This window comes from Cervus elaphus, chromosome 1, assembly GCF_910594005.1.
Source record: "Cervus elaphus chromosome 1, mCerEla1.1, whole genome shotgun sequence".
Classification (NCBI taxonomy): Eukaryota; Metazoa; Chordata; class Mammalia; order Artiodactyla; family Cervidae; genus Cervus; species Cervus elaphus.
In genome coordinates, this window is record NC_057815.1 from 78,881,543 (window position 1) to 78,902,670 (window position 21,128).

The following is a 21,128-nucleotide window of genomic DNA, read 5'->3' on the forward strand; positions in this document are numbered from 1 at the left end:
CTGCAAACCAGAAGGGTGTTCTCACCAGAACCGAACCATACTGGCACCCTGATTGTGGACTTCTCAGCCTCCAGAACTGTGAGAAATAAATCGGTTGTTTAAGCCACCCAGTCTATAGTACTTTGTTATGGCAGGCTGAACTAAAGCAGTGGGGATGGCTGCACAATTTGGTGATTGCATGAAACGCTACCTAATGGCTAAAATGTTAAATTTTCTATTAGTTGTATTTTAGTACAACAACAGCAACAGCAAAGTAAACTTTCATTGACTTCCTGTTTCTTAGGGACCAAGCTCAAACTTCCTAGTATAATTTACAAACTGGCCCCTGCTTACCCCCTAGCCTCATATCTTACTGTCCTTCTTCAACCTTTTTATCTGATCAAATGTTCCAATTGCTCTCCAAAATAAAAAAGTGATTACTTTGCCTTAAAAATGCTGGCAAGGCTCTTTCAGGGTCTTGTCACAGTTTCTGGTAACCTCCATCATATTCTGTGTGTCTCACCAAGCAAGAATTCCATTCAAGTTTACTTTCAGTACTCCAAGTTAGCAATAAATGCTGCATTTGCTTTTCAAATACTGCATCACAATGTTACAGATAGATATGGAATTATGATGCAAAGTATGATTTTTCAAGCTCAAAATGCTTCCACTGAGGAATATGACAATCTCCTCCCTTTTCTGAGATTTGCTAAGTAGAATAGACGGGGGAAAGTGGATTAACATTCACATTGATAGGAATATAAATGGGAGCAAGAAAGAAGGGATCGATGTGTGGGTGGGTGAGAGGAGGGATAAAATGATGAATGGATATGTAGATGATGGATGGATGGATGAATAGATGATGTGTAAGTACATGTATGAACAGATATGTGGGTTATGGACAGATAGAGGGGAGAATAGTATATAGGTGGATGTGGATTTACAGAGAGATGTGAGAAGATTGAGAATAGATGGATGACAAGTTGTATGGGAGGGTGGTTGGAAGAAAATGTGGTTGGTGAATGGGTAGACAAAAGGATAGGTAGTTGGATAAATGGCTGGACAGGAGGCTGGGTGCATGTGAGTGCATACTGGATGGACAGGAGGGTAGATAAATGTGTGAGCCCTGGAGAGATGTAAGATAAAATGGGTAGATAGAGGAATCTGTGGGTGTTTGGGAGGATGAGTGAGAGTGAGTAAGCCAAGGAGGAATGGATGGATGGAGCCAGGTGCCAGCCTGGGACCGGAAAATGATGCACAGGTCAGTAGAGCCAAATACCAGCCCCATGGCTGGCTACCATTGGCTTTCTCCGAGGAGTCCTGGTAAGAATCAAAAGTCCACCTGAAGCGTGTTAATGAACTCCCTTCTCTTTCAAGGGAAGGTCGATGAGCTCTTCCTCCCTCCCCTGGAAGAATCGCAAGCTCCCAACCATGGGCAGGGAAAAACCACATTTCCACTGTCCCAGCCCCTCTCCCAGAATATCCAGCTGCCTGTGAAACCCACAAAGAGTTCCCCAGCCTGAGTCAAAGGAGAAACTTTCGCGGAGGGGAGAGGCCAGAGGCTGAACCCAAAGGGGCGAGGTTTCAGGACTCAGTCATTCCCTCCTGCGTCCAGAGGCTGCGCTCCCAGCCGCCAGGCGAGGAAAGTCGGTGAGTCCTGGGTGCACGGGGACCCCTCGACTCTCCGGGGTGCGCGCCCAGGCACCCCGCTTTATTATCTCGGGAGACAACAGGGCGGGGGCGGAGGGGCCAGGGCTAAGGAGAGCTGGTACGTCTTTAAACTTCTGCCGGCTGCTTAGTCACAGCCCCCTCGCTTGGGTGTGTCCTCCCTCGCTCCCTCCCTCTTAGGTCACTCTCTCAACCCTCGAATAAAAACTGCACCCAACTTCCGAGGCGCCCTCATTGCCAGCCGGACCCCAGCCTCCGACAGGTTCGGGCGCCCTGCTTGCCCCGTGCTCCGCCGGCCCCCGCCCAGCGCCCGGCCCCTCCGGCTCCACTCCGCTCGCTCTGTCGGTCGCTCCGACGCCATGGACACGTTTTGGTGGCGCGCAGCGTGGGGACTCTGCCTCGTGCAGCTGAGCCTGGCACAGATCGGTGAGTGCCCGCCCGGACGGGAGGGAGTGGTCCGGACCCAGCCGGCAGGCAGCCGCGCGGGCTCCGTTGGCCCTAGGGGGGTCGGGGTCAGGTGGGCGGCGAGCGGCTGGGATTTGGCGAAGGACGACCGGGCGAGGATTTGCGCTAAGCTCTTGGAGAGCCTGTCGGTGGGAAGCACCGTTTTGTGGACCGGCAAGGAGAAAGAGCGCAGAAAAGTTTGCTGGGCAGCAGGCTGCTGGCGCGCGGTTTGGGGTGGGGTGGTTGGAGCCGCTGGAGCTCAAGGCAGAGAGGAACTGTGCTCCTGGGTGCGCGCAGCCTGTGTCTGGATTAACAGGCTCCTGTGCCCAAGGGCGCTTGAAGCCAGGCTGCGCAGGGCAGGGACAGGGGCCGGGGTAGGGACAGGGGTGTTGGCGAGGTGGCCACAGAGATGGGCACTGTTGCCATGTGTGAGATTTGGTGGCAGCGAGCTTCCCAGAAAGGGATCCTGAGTTCCTGTGGCTCCCCCATTTCACCTAGGTTCCAAAGCTCTTACAGTTGGCTCAAGTCACTAACAATCTTAACGCTTGTGGGAACTTGAACCTTCTCTGCGTCAAGGTTCTGGGTCGCCACGAGGTGCCAGCCTGGGGCAGGGAGTGTGAGTAGGAGAGGCAGTGACTCGGCCAGCTGCTCCATCCTGGCAAGCTCCCGCAGGCTGCCAATCAGTTAGGGGAAATCCAGACTGTCATGTGCCTCCCAATTGGTGCCTGGCAGCCTCGGAGCAGGACAGGGGAGCAGGCTCCTGGGTGGCATCAGGGATCCGGGAGCCGGTATCCCAGCTCCACAGGGTCTGTACCTCTCAAGGGCTGTCGAGGGGGTGGCTGTGTGTGAGGTATTCTGGCAGGGCTGAACTCCAAGCATTCCTTTTCTTTGTCTTTATATGTACAGATAATTACATGGCTGATTTGCTTATCGCTAGCAAAATTAATTTTTCTTTTAAGAAGTGCCAGCTGGGTCATTAAGACAGCTCAACCTATGGTTAATTCTACTCAGCAAGTGTTTATTAAACCCAGCTCTGGGGGTACCAGGAAAGTAAGAGACACAGTCCTACCGGGATACTTTAGACTGAGGATAAGTGAGGGTCTAGGATTTAGATTCCTGAATCTGAAAAATAGTAATTAATAACAATGATTAACAGTAATCAGAATGACAGCACCAGCCCCCATTTATTATACATTTGGGCTGGACCAGGCACTGTGCTAAATTCTTTACATGTGTTATCTCGTTTCACCCGCAACAATGGCCCTCTGAGAAGTGTCCTGTCGTTAGCCCTGTTTTACAGGAGGGCAGCAAACTGAAGCTCAGAGAGGGTTAAGTGACTTGCCTGTGTTCACACAGTCAGAAGACTGCTAGTCCTGTGAACCAAGCTTCTTTGCCTGTTGCTTAGTTAGCACTGGTTAAGCTGTATGTATGACATGGACAAACTCAGAGAGGTTTTACAGAAGGAGATGGTGGACCAGAGGCTTTAGAGGAGGCTTTCAAAGGGAACTGGAGCGCCAAGGAACTCTTGAAAGGCAGCAAGACTTGGGATGGGAGAGAGTAGGGGAAGATTTCCAGGAGAGCTGTGAGCCTGGCCTCAGGGAAGAACTTGAGCCAGGCTGGTGTCTCCCTGGCCTATAGGGAAGTCTATTTATATGTTACCTCCCCAGGGCATCTTCTGCTTTGCTTCTGAGGATTCTGACTCCTGACCCCTTCCATCCTGTAGCCCAGATGCTTCTAAAGGGCCCCATCCCCCGATATTTGGCACTGTCCTGACCCTTTAAGTCCCCGCTTCCCCCCAGATGGGCAGCCTTGCTTGTGCTCCGGGTTTCCGTGGTCCCTTTGGGCAGCGTCATTTGGAGGAAGCGCAAAAAAATGCCAGTAGCAATAACTGCCTGGGCCCAGGCTTTCATGTGCTTGTAAAGCTGTTTGGAAGGAACTGAGACTTGGAAAGGAGATGTGACTTAACAGTGGGCTCGGGCTGGGCAGGCAGAGAGAGGAAGGACAAAGAGGAGGCGGGGAGACTCTCCTGGTGCCCCACCAGCGAAGGCGGTGGGCTCCAGAGGACAGTGTGGACATTTTGGCAAGTGGCAAGGCTTTGGGGAGGAAGAAAGGGTCTGATCTTCATACTGAAAAGCAAGAAGTAGAGACATGGCCAAATACAGTTACGCAGCATTGGACCCAAACTCTCTTAAGTTGGAGAACAGATACCTTGAGCTAGCTTTCACACATGGAAGGAAGAAAGTGGCCCTGGGTAAAGGGCAGTGAAGGGAGCCCTCCGTACCTGTCTGCCTCCTTTCCTCTGTGGGTGAGGGGGTCCTTGCTAAAGAATTGTGCCCCTGGTATTTAGAAAGAGGGGTGCATCTGAGAACTCTGGGGTTTTGGGGGTGGCTGGCACCCTTCTGATCCCTCTGAGCACTAGAGACCCCTCTTTCTGGGAGTTAGACTTTTGACTGTGTTTTCCCAGGGGAAGCAGCAACAAAGCAAACCTCCATTCCCACTGAGGTTGGTTAGCATCAATTAATTCAGTCGTTCCCCAAATACACAATGGACATCTTCCTTCCTGCAAAGGCATAGTGCCAAGTAGGTGTGTTTGAGTCTTGCTGCCAGTGGAAAAAGTTTCCCTTCTTTTTCCAAATTGGCCCACGCAATTTGGAGAGGCTGCTGGGCAGTGTGAAATTCTTAGTTTATGACAGATCCCTTTCCACTCATTCAAGAAATATTTCTTGACTCACTATTGTAGACTCCGAGATGGGGACTCCAAGGATCATTTAGAAAAACCCTTTTTTTTTCCCCCCCGAGGAGGAAACAGATCCCCAGAGAGAGAAAGGTGACTTCCCCTCTCTCAGGCTGAGTGTTAGCACAGGACGCTTTCCAAACCTCAGGTCTCTGAAATACCTTGATCCTCCAGGACTGAGCCCCACCTCCACTACTTAGAGTGGGTGGGGAATGTGTGGTCTACAGAGGTAGCAACGTTTGTTTCACACCTTAAATTACTGTCTTAAACGCTCCATACAATTTTATATTTTCCTCCACAATATATCCAGTTTGGGTTTAATGTAAGAATAAAGATGATAAATTTCTTCTTATCAAGCAAAGTGGCTGCTTTGGGGTAAACGCTCTGTACTGTCCAGTGTCTCCTGGAGTGTTGGTGGATCCCTCTCACTTGGCAGCATCCCGGCTTTAAAAGCCTGACACTTGGTTCCTCTACGAAGTAGGGTCCTAAAAATGTAGGAAATACCATTTACCAAGCACTGACCCTGGTGGCTCAGTGGTAAAGAATCCGCCTGCAAGGCAGGAGATGTAGGAGATGTGGGTTCGATCCCTGGCTCAGAAAGATCCCCTGGAAGAGGAAATGACAACCCACTCCAGTATGCTTGCCTGGAAAACCCCATGGACAGAGGAGCCTGGACGGCTTCACAGTTCATGGGGTCACAAAGAGTCAGACACAACTGAGCTCACACGCACACAGCTTCATAGGAGGCATTCAGCCATGGGCTTTGAACAGGTTATCCTATATAAGCTTCAAAACAGTCCTGTGTATGTTTAGCAATCTTTTCATTCCATTTTCTAGATAAAGAAGTTGAGAGGCTCAGGGAGATGGAATAACTTGCCTGAAGACACACAGCTAGTATGAGTGATGGAGTTGGGGTCCTCTGATGTCTCACATCCTCTGTGTTAGAGTCCAGTGCCTGTGTTCCTTTGATTCATTATTTGCCTCTGAAGGACTCTGGAAATTGTGTGAGGCCAGCAAACGTGAAGCCTGTGATGAGTGGCTTTCCTCTTCCCCAGCAGGCTGAGAGCTCTTAGCTCCCCTGCTCTGCCCTGGCCTGTCTCTTTTCCAGTCCTGGCCGCAGCTGTCGAGAGATGCCAACCTAGCTATTTGTTACTAAAATAAGTCAATTCCCTTATCAGAGTCCAGCTGCCCTTCTAGACATGTGCTCATTTGCAGGCTTGGAAAAAAGGGAGAGGCTGTTCCTTGTCTAAGAGACAAGTCAGGGCAAGGCTTTCTGCCTGGAAATGGAAAAAAAAAAGGGCCGGGGGTCTTGCAGAGGCTCTGACCCTGCAAGCATTCTAGGTGCAATGACCCAGGAAGCTCCCTTGTTACATGCTCAGTGAAAACCCTCAGCCTTTAGCAGGTTGTGTGTGCCCCAGTGAGGGGGAGTGTCAAGGCCCCCGGTGATGGGCTGAAAAGGTTCTCTAGAAAAGGCAAGGATCTTGAACGGAAAGTCAGTGTGGGGTGCTAGGTGACACGTGGCCACTCAAGTGAGATTTCAGTTTGGCCTTGACTGTCAGACGGTTCCAGGTGGGGAGTCCCTGATGAAGAGGAGGTTGTGGGAGGGACCGAGCCTCCCCCCGGCCACCCATCCTGGCTGGGATGGGGGCTGAGTTACAGGCTTACCCCTGTGTTTCCCCGCATCTATTTAGTTGACTCCACCCAGAGACTGAAAGGGAAGTGGGTCTTGTGAAAGAATGAACTGAAGCAGGTGGCAAATCCCGCCACCAAGTGGAGTTCTCAAAGGGGATCTTTTCTGCTTCAGAGAGAACGTCTGAGGAGTTGCAGAGCCAGTGCTGATGACTCAATTTCCTCTGTGTCTATGCTTCAGTGGGAAACACACCAGTGTTCTCTAGACTCGCCAGGGGAGGCTGATGCCTCCAACCTTAAATTGGAACGCCACTCTTAATCCCTTAGCACGTTGATATTTTTCTTAAAAAGTGTGCTCCCTTGAAGCGGCCCAGCAAGGATTTGGGAAGCCAGCCCAATCTGCCAGAGTAAAGAAGGGGTGTTTTCTTAAGTGTGTGGTTGTGGGATCTGGCTTGGCATGGACACAGCGGTTGGGAACTCTGGATTTTCCAGGAGGGTCAGGATTTCAAACATGCATATATTCTACCAGTTGAAGTCCAGTGTATATTTTGACTTAATACAGATTTTTTTTCTACAAATAAGTTGCATGACTTTGTGTGATTAGAAGTCAGAAACTGGCATGAATTTTTGCATAAGTGAAAATCACATCTCTACAGCTCATGAATCAGCCTAATTAAATTACTATCCAATTAAATTACTGTCTGGTTCAGAAAATTTATACTTTGGAGAGGAACATTTGTGCCCCTCTGCTGTCTCTTTCTTGATCATCCCAATATGTGAAGCCCCAAGAAAAATGACATACTGGGTTTTTGCTGGCTAGGTGTGGACATATACATGGTGGGTGTGCCCATAGGCATGTAAGTATCTGAATGCATGTGTCTACCCATGATGTGGTATTGCTGGTTGGTCATTAAGCTTGTATAAAGTGTCGTCTGTGGGTCCCACACCGTACTGGGTATCACAGGGGAATTAAATGTGAGAGATGCGGGACTCTATCCAAGAACCTTAAGGTTCTCCATGTGGAACACCGTACCAAGGAGTGACAGCCTGGCCAACTAGGACCACAGGATGGACAGCCTTCCCGAGCTGAGGCACAGCCAGGAGGGCTGGGGGTCTCAAGTGATGGGGAAGAGGAGGGGTCCATGTGCACAAGAGAAGATTTGAGCATCTGAAAAAGGGGGAATGAGCTCGGGCTGTGTGTATTTCTGTTTCCCTGCGGTTCATTTGGGCTTCCCTGGTGGCTCAGAGGTTAGAGCATCTGCCTCTAATGCGGGAGACCCGGGTTAGATCCCTGGGTTGGGAAGATCCCCTGGAGAAGGAAATGGTAACCCACTCCAGTATTCTTGTCTGGAGAATCCCGTGGATGGAGGAGCCTGGTAGGCTACAGTCCACGGGGTCGCAAAGAGTCAGACACGACTGAGCAGTTCGTTTACCGACTCTCGAGCAAGTTCATTAACCAGACAACATATCAGCAAAAGCTCACGCACTTGCTGCCTATTTGGTGCACCAAGCGATTAGGTCTTGGGAGCTCATGGTCAACAGGGCATAGTCCCTGCTCTCAAGTAGCTTGTGGTCGAGTGGAGGGTTTCCTGGATAACAGCTGACGGTGCATCTCTGGTTTATTCACACTTTAGATTCTGATAGTGCACGCCTGCCACCATCACCTCCCTCCCCCCCTCCCCCTGCCTCCTGGCCAGGTGTGACAGCCTATATCGCCTCCAGTCAGTTCAGTTCAGCTCAGTTCAGTCGCTCAGTCGTGTCCGACTCTTTGCGACCCCATGAATCGCAGCACGCCAGGCTTCCCTGTCCATCACAGACTCCTGGAGCTTACTCAAACTCATCCCCATCGAGTCGGTGATGCAATCCAACCACCTCATCCTCTGTCGTCCCCTTCTCCTCCTGCCCTCAATCCCTCCCAGCATCAGGGTCTTTTCTAATGAGTCAGCTCTTTGCATGAGGTGGCCAAAGTATTGGAGTTTGAGCTTCAGCATCAGTCCTTCCAGTGAACACCCAGGACTGATCTCCTTTAGGATGGACTGGTTGGATCTCCTTGCAGTCCAAGGGACTCTCAAGCGTCTTCTCCAATAGCACAGTTCAAAAGCATCAATTTTTTGGCACTCAGCTTTCTTCACAGTCCAACTCTCACATCCATACATGACCACTGGAAAAACCATAGCCTTGACCAGACGGACCTTTGTTGGCAAAGTAATGTCTCTGCTTTTTAATATGCTATCTAAATTGGTCATAACTTTCCTTCCAAGGAGTAAGCATCTTTTAATTTCATGGCTGCAGTCACCATCTGCAGTGATTTTCGAGCCCAAAAAAATAAAGTCTGACACTGTTTCCACTGTCTCCCCATCTATTTCCCATGAGGTGATGGGACCAGATGCCATGATCTTAGTTTTCTGAGTGTTAAGCTTTAAGCTAACTTTTTCACTCTCCTCTTTCACTTTCATCAAGAGGCTTTTTAGTTCCTCTTTACTCTCTGCCATAAGGGTGGTGTCATCTGCGTATCTAGGTGATTGATATTTCTCCCAGCAATCTTGATTCCAGTTTGTGCTTCTTCCAGCCCAGCATTTCTCATGATGTGCTCTGCATATAAGTTAAATAAGCAGGGTGACAATATACAGCCTTGATGTATTCCTTTTCCTATTTGGAACCAGTCTGTTGTTCCCTGTCCAGTTCTAACTGCCTCCAGACATGGCCAAATGGGGGTGGTGATAAAGTCACCCCCAGCTGAGAATCCCTGGCGTCACTCAATGGTGGCCAGCCTCGTCTCTGACAAGGAGATATCTGGTCCTCATAGGCCCCCAGTTAATTAGCCTAAAAAATGCACAGGGAAATTAAGATCAATAAGCATATTTATCTTCTGAGGCCAAGAGGTGCTCATGACTTTCACACTTCTCATTGGCAGAAAACCCCAGACCAGATAGATCTTTTCTTATCTCTCTTCTGCAGTGTTGTGGGGGGGCCCCCTGACATCAGGGATGGAATCACATTCATTTTTGTAGTCTCAGAACCCAGTCCTGGCCCATATTTGTTATCTGTTACTGTTGAACTGAAATGAATATTTAGAATATAGAAATTACTACATCCAGGTATACGAAAACATGCTGCACAGTCTGCCGTGGAGGCAGAGGCCTTTATCTGTATATGATAACGGTGCTGAGGACTGCCTTCAGGACAAGGCTGAGATGAGTGCTTGGCTGGACAGCTGCCCACCACAGGACTCGTTTTTGGTCTGCCCGAGTAGGGAGATCACCCATCTGTTTGTGGCTTTGGTGGCTGCTTGCCGTGACTGGGGACGTCTGTCTAAGGACAGGATGACTCACTTCTTGGCCAAGAAGGGAGTGGGAGCTAGGCTGGTTGATGACACCCAGTCCCACATTGAAACCTCAAAATAAAACACTCCTGGGCAGTGGCCCGCTTGGAACTCTGGCTTATTTTGGAGATGCTAATCTGACATTGGAGCTCTTGGGTGAGAGATCCACACTCTCCCTTCCAACCCCTCCAATGCGCCCCCCCCTCCAATTTCTGGAAGGTGTTAGCAGCTGGCAGAGAAGTGGAAGTACTTCCCAGAAGATCCTTGCCTTCTCTGTGGGTCTCCTGCAGCTACTAAAGGTCTTTAGCAAAGCCTGACATCTGATATGGAGGCCAGCGGTGCTTTGTCTCCGTGGAGCTTGCCATGAGTGAAGCTGACCACAAATGGGGCAGGTCCTGCCTACTCAGGGCTCATCCACCCTGTGAAACTTGGGGGCAGGATGAGGGGTGAGTGTCAGGGGGGTCCAGAACCTCACAAACCCAGATCTCCCTGAGTTTGGGGGTGCATTGGCTGCCTGGGTGTGTCCTCTTGAGGCAAGAGTCTCTCCTAAGAGCAAGTGTGGGCAGATATGTCCCAGGTGGGTGGGGAGGGGCTGAGTCACCAAGGAGGTAATTTGCAAAACCCAGGTCCCCAAAGCCTTTCCCGAGTCTTCAGCTTTTGACAGTGAACGTTAATTGCAAAATTCTAGGGAGAGAGAGAATTCACAGAGACCAGTGATTTTGAGACTTTGCCATGGTGTCATGGTGAGTCTCCTTGAGCTGTGTGCCTGAAAGTTCATCCTTCTAACTCTCAACCTTTCTGGAGGGTTAGAGCTCTTATACCTTTTGTGTTTATTTCTTTGCAGTCAGTTGTATATATTGGAGATACTGTCACTACTGTTAGTAATAATAGCAAACACAGAGTCCTGACCACATGCTGACATCATCCTGTTCCCTCTACTAACATGTTTAATCCATGCACTAACCTTAGGAAGGCATGCTCCTATTTCTCTTTTACATATGAGAAAACAGAAGCATAGAGAATTTGAGTAACTTGCCCAAGGCCACAGAGCTGGTAAGTAGTAGAGTCGGGTTTCAAGTCCAGGTGGTCTAGCTACAGGGTTCATGTCCTTACTGACTGCATTGCTCTGCCTTCCTTAGTATATCAAGACGTCAGGGTGCCCAGAAACCCAAACGATGATACCTGTTAGTATGCTTGCTGGTTGTCTTCATACCTGCTAGTACACTGCCGGGCAGGATCATAACATCCACAGAGCTGGATTTGCTCTCCCTTTTTGTGCGTGATGTCAGAGGAGGGGGCTGGAGCTGCAAATATGAAGGAGAAGGAAGTTGTCATGGAAACGTCTTCCCATTCCTACTCTGTGCGGCTCATTCATTCCAATGATAGAAGTTCTGCTCACTTCCATACGGGATGCGGAGTGGGGGGAGTTAAGGAAGGAGTAGGATTCAAGGGGGTGGTGAATTTAGTCATTTATTCAGTATCACTTCAGTACTTGTCCCCTGGATGGTGGATGAAGGTTGCTGACTGGTGGCTCCATCATCCAGGACCTTGGCTCATGACAGGATAAAGTTGGGAAAGGAGCCAATCGAACAGCAGTAAAAGTGTTTGCCCTAAGCTTAAGGGTCCTTAATGCCAGGACCTTCTCTCTACCAGCTAGAATTGGGGACGGAAGGATAGACTCTGAGAGTGAAGAGTGTCAGGCAGCAGGCTATGCTCACCCTGAGCACATGAAATTGGGCCAAAACTAGATATTTATTTCTGCCTGTCTTCCCGGCTCCAGTGCAAACCTGTGGCTTGGCTGCTCTTTGGCTCAGGAGGTGACCTTTGCATGGGAGAGGGCAGGGAGCATTTCTTCTGGGTGCCCTCCCCGAAGGGAGGAAGCAAAGGCCCCTGGAGACTTCCGACTCAGCCTGCAGGTAGGCAGCTGGGCGTTTGTCCTGGGAGCAGCGACTCATCACAGAGCCCCATCTGTTTCAATTTCAGTACATCTTTCTGCACTTGAGTAGGTCTGCAGTGCCTTCTAGAAGAAACCACTCATCAGTAGTGGATCCAGGCAGCATCTTCTACTTGCTCTCTGAGAGAGAACCCATCAAGATATTAGAGTGGGGATGATAAGGCCTCTTCACAGGTGTTCACCATTGTGCAACCTGAGATGCCAGGGAGAAAGGAACAATTCCATGCACCTCAGACCTGGTCTCTTGCCTCTGGCTTGGAAGATCATTTCTAGCCAGGCCCCTGGCTCCAAAAGTGTCAAATGGTGTAAATACTGTATGCCAGTTACAAATGTTCCCATTGTTGCATGTGTCCAGTTCATGAATCAGATTCCAACAGAGCTGAGCATCATCTTACAGTCTATAGCAGACCAGCTGATGTCAGCCCCTCAGCCACCAGTGAGTTTCAGGGCCACACTTTCCTACTAGGGGAGGACAAGGGTATAGGTACCCACAAGAAAGCTGGTCACATAGACATAAAGCAGAGTTTGGAGAGACAAGTAATACTGCCATAGAAATCTCCTGCCCAGAACTTCATCTTTGTAGTGGATTCTCTGTGATGGAACTAGTTATCTTCCCAAGGTCAGCCTTAGGGGTCAGATTCATCCCTCTAGACCAGCAGTCCCCAACCTTTTTGTCACCAGGAGCCAGTCTCATGGGCAGCAATTTTTCCATGGATAGGGTGGGGAGATGGTTTTAGTTTCACCCACTGCTCACCTCCTGTGCAGCCCAGTTCCTAACAGGCTGCAGACTGAAACTGGTCCATGGCCCAGGGGTTGGAGACCTTTGCTCTAGACTTCCTCAAGTGACTTTTGCTTTGCCCTTTTGTCTACTAGTTGTTTCTCCCTGATAATTCGTGAAAACCCCACAAGCGTATTTCTATCTAACAAATTCAAAGGATGCTGCAGAGCTATCTTATGGTCTCTGTTCTCTTTCACAGGTGAGTCTATAAGCTCCTTAGGGAAAAGCTTATGTTTTATGTACATCATGTACAATTTTGTATCCTTGAGGTTCCTATCTGTCAGTTTCTCAATTATAGTAGATGTTCAATAAATGTTGGGCTGAATGAATGAAAGTTCTAGATTTGGCTAGCAAAGCCATCTTTATCATTTACCTTTTGTGATGTTCATAGGTTCTGGCTAATGTTTTTTCATCTTTTTAAATCTTTCTGATCTATAGAAACCTATTGTTTTTTTTCCTCGTGCTTCCTATACTCACATCTCTTTGACATCACTTTACTCTGCATTCTTTCTAATTTGAGTGTGTCTTTCTTTGAGTTTGACATATCAGGCAAGGCAGGAGAAGTTTAGAGCTCACTGGGTTTTGTCCAGTATGGTGACCAAGGATCTTAATTTCCTAGAGGTCTGTCTGCCTCTCGGCCCCAGCACTGCCAAATCTGACCTCATGTACACAGAACCTAAGCCTCAAAATCGTGTTCCAGTGACACTCAGAGAAAAGAGGTGGGCTTTTTGGTCACTATGTTAAAAGGAAACAAGGGAGGAGTTCTCTCTTTCAATGGTTTAAAGACCTTCTGTACCGAACCAGCTGTTCCATGTGGTGGGATGGGAATGAGAAGGTTGGCTTTGGAGGAGGGCTGTGTGGAAGGAAGAAGGGCTGTGAAACAAGTTGATCCTCCTCCTGGGCCCATTAGAGCAGCATGAGCCCCAGTGGTCGCACACATTGTCTAGAACAACGCTCAGCACCTAGTGTCTGGAGCTCGGGTCTAGCACACAGAAGGCGCCTCAAGTATAGAGATGACTATAATTCTTTAGCGCCTCTCTGTAGCTGACTCACACTGTGATGCAGAGCCAGTCATTTTACTCCAGTTTGCCTCCAATTTTCCGTGTGTCAGATGAGACAGCAGGATTTTAGTTGGTTTGTGCAGTCCTTTCCCAGCCTCACATTCTGTAAACCCACCATTCTGCAGGCCCATGAACACCCAAGCCTCATAAAAGTTAATGCAAGGAATAACAAACTATGGTGCAGTCCCTCCCCCCTCCGACTGCCCCCCAACACACAAAAGTGATGCCTGGTTTGTATTAAATATCAGAAGTGAATGATTAACCCACACCAGAAACAAGCCTATGGACCGAGTTATACTCTAAATGCCAATTGGCCGGATGGACTCCTGGGCCAAGGTGCTCTGCTCAGAGGACTCCGCCAGATCCTTCTGACCACTTGTGGGTAAGCAGATGAAGTCTAAGCCAGAGAAGTTAGCAACAGGTGTCAGTCCCACAGCTAAAACTGCCCAAAGCCAGTCTTGGGATTAGCCACAGGATCCAGATACAATAGGGCTTCCCTTGTGGCTCAGCTGGTAAAGAACCCACCTGCAATGCAGGAGACCTGGGTTCAATCCCTGGGTTGGGAAGATTCCCTGGAGAAGGGAATGACTACCTACTCTGGCGTTCTGGCCTGGAGAATTCCATGGACTGTATGGTCCATGGGGTCTCAAAGAATCGGACAAGACTGAGCAACTTTCACTTCACTTCCAGGTGCAATATTCTTTGAACAAACATTGCTTCAAGAGGCTAGAGAAGTCAACCCCTGAAGAACAGAAAAGATTGTGTCCTTCACTCTCAAAGCTCCATGAACACATTGGATTTCTCAGCTTTCCTTAAGGGATCCCTGTAACATGTTGGTGCAAAATGAACCACAGTATTCAGCCAAAGCAGTGCTTAGAGGATGAGCTGTAGCATCCTAGGGAAAAGAACTAGGATGGCCATGGGAATCTGAAAACAAAACAAAGAAATATGTATATAACTAAGGTGGCATAAGTAGTCTTTTGAGATGGTGAGTTGCTGCTTCCATGGAGAAACTTCCAGACTCCTACTAAGATATTTATTTCTTTTCTGTGGAACCAGAGAAACTTCCTGCTCAGTGAGGGCAGGAAGTGGGAAAGGAAATTAGAAAGACTACATTACTTAGGAGTTTGTCCAGGTGATAAGTTGGGTTTTCCTGGTGTCTCATATGGTAAAGAATCAGCCTGCAATGCAGGAGACCTGGGTTCAATCCCTGGGTCGGGAAGATCCCCTAGAGAAGGAAATGGCAGCCCGCTCCAGTATTCTTGCATGGAGAATTCCATGGAGCCTGGCAGGTTTGTCTGTGGGGTCTCAAAGAGTCAGACATGACTGAGCAACTAAGCCGTCACTTCAAGGTGGTAAGTCAGAGACTAAATGCTCTGTTGGGATTCTGATCTTCTGTCGGTCACTGAAAACCCTTGTCAGATCACAGTGCATCCTGGGTGTGCCCTGTTTCATATCCATCTAGAATCCACTGACCAGAAGTTGAAATACTTCTGAATGGATTCAGTTCTGTCATTAGCATTGCTCTCGGTAATTGCTGGGTATGGTCCAGTCATCTGTATATCCAGTCAATCCCCCAGACACTGCCTTCAAGGAGAAGTGAGAACCACATGTGGCCAGCGGAGGCTCAGCATTTTTCCATCTTAGTTACAGGATGACTGTGGGCAAGGTTTTTCCTTTATTAGTTGCCTCTGTTTCTCTGGGTGTAAAATGGAGATAAACCCACCGACTGAGTAAATGCACTAAAAACGATTATGTGATTGGCTTTGTGGAAAGAAGTTAGGAAGTAGGTCTAGTGTCTGTCCTCAGAGAATTTACTGTTTGGTGAAAGAAGAACTAAACAAGTGAAGAAAGTATATAAAAGAGCAGACATTTCTGTGTGTGGCAATTGTGTAGGATGGTTTCATGGAAGCAGTAAAATTTGAGGATGAATTGAGCGTGAGGCTCAGAGGTTAAAGCATCTGCCTGCAATGCGGGAGACCTGGATTCGATCCCTGGGTTGGGAAGATCCCCTGGAGAAGGACATGGCAACCCACTCCAGTATTCTTGCCTGGGAAATCCCATGGACGGAGGAGCCTGGTGGCCTACAGTCCACGGGGTTGCAAAGAGTCGGACACGACTGAGCGATTTCACTTCACTTCAAGAAGATGAACAGAGAAAGGAGAGCAACTTAAGGAAGCATTAAGAATGAACTGAAATTTTAAAGTTGGGCAAATAAGTATGACTTGATTGGGGTCAGTAAGGGGCTCCGTGCACTTTAATTAAGAGACACCATGTTGAAGAACAGTGAAGGATGAGGTTGGACAGACTTCAAGTGATCAAGTGGCACCATATATGAGATTCCATTCCAGAGACTTAGAAGTTCTCATGACACCCTCTTTAGAGAGTGCTAGACAGAGTTCAGAAAAAGGTCAGTTCCAACATTGGTTGAGATAAAAACTTTGGCAACTTTTGGCAGTTTAAGAGAATCGCAAACAGGCTCTACGGCAGGGCAGCAATAGCAAACAGATTTCAGCTCCTGTATTGTTTCCCATTGATGATTACTCGAGGCTGCCTGAGAGGCTGTGCTAAGAAGCCAGACCTTGGCTCAGCTGCAAAGATTGCATGCATGCGTGCTAAGTTGCTTCAGTCATGTCCGACTCTCTTTGCAACTCTATGGACTGCAGTCCTCCAGGCTTCTCTCTCCATGGAATTTTCCAGGCAAGAATATTGGTGGTGGTGGTTTAGTCGCTAAGTCGTGCCCGACTCTTGCGACCCCATGGACTGTAGCCCGCCAGGCTCCTCCGTCCATGAGATTTCCTCAGCAAGAATCCTGGAGTGAGTTGCCATTTCCTTCTCCAGGGGATCTTCCCGACCCAGGGATCGAACCTGGGTCTCCTGCATTGTAGGCAGACTCTTTACCTTCGCGGCACAGAGATCGAACCCATGTCTCTTATGTCTCCTGCATTGACAGGTGGGTTCTTTACCACTAGTGCCACCTGGGAAGCCCACAGAGAGTGCTGAGGTCAATTAATGATGTCTGTTATGGGCACAGTATGGAGGATTTGACCTCCTGTATCACACAGACATCACCGCAATAGAGCGGCAGGCTTTTCTAGTGTAACTTTCTGATAGTGTGTGTAACGCTGAGAGTTTAGCCCACTTAATCTGGTTAAATAGCCATACCATAGACTCAGTGTCCTTCCAGAATGGCATAAATGCAGCCTCTTTCCCAGAGCAGTTTGGTCCCCTGAGCCCTCTCTTCTGATTCATTCACATTCTGTTTTCCTATCAACTCTAGTGAAGTAAGGTGCTTGGAGCCAGGAATCTCCTCTGTTTGAACAAGGGCCAGACCTCATGGCCAAGGGTAGCTTCTCGCGTCAACTTCTTCATCTGTAAACTGAGAAGACGAAAATGATTCCTCAGCCATGGGGATGATAGCTAACTCATGTTAGTTAAAGCCTTTGAAGATGAAAGGGTTGTATGTGCATGTTAATTACAGCTTTTATCAGCCCTGGAGCCTCTGCATTCTCAGCTGCTACAGGGGGGCTCTCCCTTGCCTCCTAGATAACAAACAGTAGTAACATTCCACAGGCTGGCCCCACTGGAGCATCCAAGTCAAGAAGGCTGGGTTCTGAACTCAGACTGGTCAGCCCACTCTGAGCCGCTCCAGTTTCCCCCTGTTCATACCCAAGGGAAAAAAGCAAGCTCACTGCCTGGGCAGGTAAGATAAGGTAGAACCAAAGGATAAACAAAGGCTCCATCAGGAGTCTACTGGAAATAGCCCCTGGGTGAGATTAGGACACTGCTCTAATTCCCAGCGTGTCAAAGCCTAATTGTGTGACCCTGGGCTGCTGGCTTTATCTGTCTAATGTTTCAGTATACTATGTGAAATGGCATGGTGGTAATAATCCCTCTGCCTCTCCACCTCTACCTGCTGGTAGAAAAGTGTTTTGTGCTGGTAGGCAGAAACATGTGATGTTGAAACTACAAGGTTCTATTATTACCTGAAGTCACTTTCACCTTTATCTCTGTCTCCTGTTGCTGGTTGACCCCAGTCATTGAAATTGTAGTCTTCGGAATGCTCACCCGTCTCCTATGTGCTGCCCTCCTCTCCAGGGTAGCGCTTATCTAGGGCCCTTGGTACGTGCTCAAGTTCTTGATCCTGCTGTTTCCGGAGGTGGGCAGACACAGCCAGCCTGCAGGGGATTGCGGTGCCCTGCCAAGTTCTGTCACAATACCCCTATGCAGTGACTCAATCAAAGTGCTGGAGGCAAATGAGGGAGGGTTTTCAGATGCTTTGCCAGGGCTTAGAAGGTGCAAGGCTGAGCTGCATCCTATAGCAGCACTGAATTATGGATCCAAAGAGGGAGAAGAGGAGAAAGGGCCCTGAGTGAGAAGTTTTCAGGATCTGGTGACACAGAGCCAATGATGATGGCGTGGCAGCATGGGGAAAGGTGCTGAAGATTACAGAGTCCACCTCTTTCTTTTGGATGACTATGGGAAGGCCATCTTGAAGACTGCACATGACTTGCCCAAGGTCACACAACTGGTTAGAGTCAAAACTCTGGTTTCTGACGCTCCATCCAGTCCCCTTTCCATTTCATCCCTTGATGATAGGAAAGGGCACTAGACAGGAGGACACATGGCTGACCAGGGCCAGGAGATGTGAAGGGACAAAGAGGAAGAGAAAATAGTCCTGGGTTTTAGGCTTTGTGTGTGCATGTGTGACACAGTGGGAAATGGTGCAGATGTTTATACTCTGCTGGGGCCGTCACTGTTCTCGGATCTGGTTTCCTGTGTAGTTCCTTGTGCATGCATACTTGGTGTTTGTTTTGATCCTTTATGACTCAATGAACCTTTGGAAACCAAAAGGCCCAGCATCACCTGGCCTAGCTCTTACCTATCCTCTCTGAGCAGTCAGTGGTTTTCAAATGGTGCATTTGTTTACTCAACATGCATTGACTGAATACCAATATATGCCAGGCACTCTGCCAGGCACTAGGAATACAACCTTAAACAAGAGACACACAGTTGCTGCTGTGATGGGACTTACGCTCTAGCTGGGAAGACGCCGTAAACAACTCATTACACCCTTGTTTAATTACACTTGTGGTCAGAGCTCAGAAGGAGAAGTACAGGAGCTTGTGAGAGCATGTAACAGGGAGACTGTGCCTGATTTGGAGCATCAGAGAAGACTTCTCAATGAATAGCATGAGTGTGTTTGCAGGATTTCTGCAGCTCCATGTCGGGGGAGGGGGCGGGGTTGGGGCTACCTGTTGGACTCCTCATTCCCACCAGCTTTCAAGTCCAGGGGACAGTTTGGTAAGTGGGGTCAGAGCTCCTCATCACAACTGTAGCCACAGCAGCTCCTGTTCTGGCTGCCTCACACAGGGTCCTCTGAACAAGAGGGCCAAAAAAGAAGGTTTTATTCCTCAAAATTCTGAAAGCAATAGGTTTGTCCTACCTGCCCTGCAATAGACAGTGCTGGGAAGAGAACCATGAGAACCTCCAAGTTGACTCAGACTTTTAGAAGTATATGTTGGGGAAATGAAGGAACCCAAACTCTGGGAAACAAAAAGTATCATTTTTCCATGGGAGAAAAATTCATAATTTATGTAGGTATCTTGAGCATTAAGCCTTGGGTTAGGGTCAAATTTGGTCCATTTTATTGGAAGTTTCTTGGTCTTGTTTTGAACACTTTGGTGGCAAGAGTTTGAGGCCAGGGTCTGATTGATGTGTCCCTAGGGGGTGGTTTGTAGGATGACTTCCAGCAGCTATGCAGGTGCATTGACTGGGTCCAGGCAGGAGGAGCAGGCAAGAGCCCTAGAATTCAGATGTCCAACTATTTGACTACAAAAGCCTCACTTTTTAAAAATCTCTTTGTTGGAGGTAAATACTTGGAGATGACCAGAGTGGACTCTATCAGGAAGGTGAGATAGATGTGGTAAGGAAAAAACAAAAACAACCCCCCCCCCCCGCCCCCCGCCACAAAGCATCACTTAGAATGCTTTCAGGTAAAAGCACAGGCTGGGCTTCCCAGATGGCACAGTGGTAAAGAATCCGCTTGACAATGCAGGAGACACAGGTTTGATCCGTAGGTCAGGAAGATCCCCTGGAGTAGGAAATTGCAACCCATTCCAGTATTCTTGCCTGGAAAATTCCATGGACAGCGGAGTCTGGAGGGCTACAGTCCATGGGGTCACAAAGAGTCAGACGTGTGCATACACACACATGCACAATGCTAATAGTATTTATCAATTAGCAGAGTATAGGCACCAGCCATCCAGATGATCAGTTAGAAACAACTGTGTCTTCTAAACAAGAACAAATTCAGATTATTCCCCCTCCCAGTGATGATGATGGCATCCTTTTCCTTTTGTTCAGATGTGCTTTCTTGGGTTGGAGAGATAAGGATGGAGTTATAGCTATCATGGTTGAACAAAAGCTACAGCCCATCTATGCATCAAACCATGATGTGTGAGTCCCATGGAATTGCTATCTGTCATATTTCTTGGTATACCCACATCAGTGCATGTCAGCTGCTATCACTGTAAGTAACAGATTATCAACCCTCATAAATTGTTATCTAGCACAGCAAGAAGTATGGAAACAGGATGATTCCAGAAGCTCAATGATGTTATCAAAGATCCAGTTTTCTTCCAGCTTTCCACTCTGCCCCTCATAGTGTCTTCCTATAGTTTAGCCTCCTTCATGGTCCCAAATTGACTCTCACAGTTCCAGGCATCCTACGGAAAAACAAAACAAAAAGCAGTGTCTACCACCAGAAGAAGGGATACTTATTCATAAATATCTCTTCTAAAAAAGTGGAAGGATGGCTTTTCCAGAAGTCCGTAATTGACTTCCCTTGGAGAAGGAAATGGCAGCCCACTCCAGTACTCTTGCCTAGAAAATCCCATGGATGGAGGAGCCTGGTGGGCTACATTCCATGGAGTTGCAAAGAGTCAGACTTGACTGAGCGACTTCACTTTACTTCTCATTGAAAGAATGGGGTGCTATTCCCCAGGAGACCCACACTAACCGGATCACTGGCAAGGAGAACTCTGACCACAGTGCTCAACTTAGACCAGTCATGATCCACCCAAACGAGTTAGGAGTTGGTGGCCTCGTCTTCCCTGAAGCACTTTCAATTAGAAGAATTTTATTGCATTGGTAGCAATGTCTCTTATAATCAATAAGGCACTAAGGGAGTCGACACAGCTGGTAGAGTTTGATCTACAATTCTATGTAGGCAAAAGAAAAAAGGCAAGTTCTTGTGTTTTCTAAGTCACACCCTCACGCTTCTCTCGAAGACACACCTCACTGACAAAGAGTTCACATGGGGGACACACTGCAGTTGGAGGCTTGGATGGTCTGGGTTTATACTCAATCACGATAGCTATAACTTTATCTTTTTCTCTCTCCAATAAAAGCATATCAGGGAATAACCTTAAATCTGTTATAATTTACAAGAAATAGCCCATCTTTTGCACACTTGAGAACTTTATTATTAGAAACTCATCATTCCAGCTCATCTCAGCGCTGCTGGAGCTGCACTTTGCTGAAGACCATGAGTCTGT

General features: G+C 48.3%; 1 protein-coding gene across 8 annotated transcripts in view; it reads left to right on the forward strand.

Annotated features, from left to right (window-relative positions):
- Positions 1 to 1,507: 1,507 nt before the first annotated feature.
- The window catches only part of CD44 (CD44 molecule (Indian blood group)), an 89,048-nt gene continuing 69,427 nt past the window's right edge, over positions 1,508 to 21,128 (forward strand). For 2 of the 8 annotated variants that reach the window (XM_043909216.1, XM_043909208.1), the window contains exon 1: positions 1,628 to 2,073. In XM_043909216.1, the coding sequence (XP_043765151.1) occupies positions 2,007 to 2,073 (67 nt within the window). In that variant the 5' untranslated portion in view covers positions 1,628 to 2,006. Of the gene's footprint in view, positions 2,074 to 21,128 lie in introns of all 8 variants that reach the window. The other 6 variants (XM_043909190.1, XM_043909199.1, XM_043909225.1 and 3 more) reach the window with 6 other exon arrangements.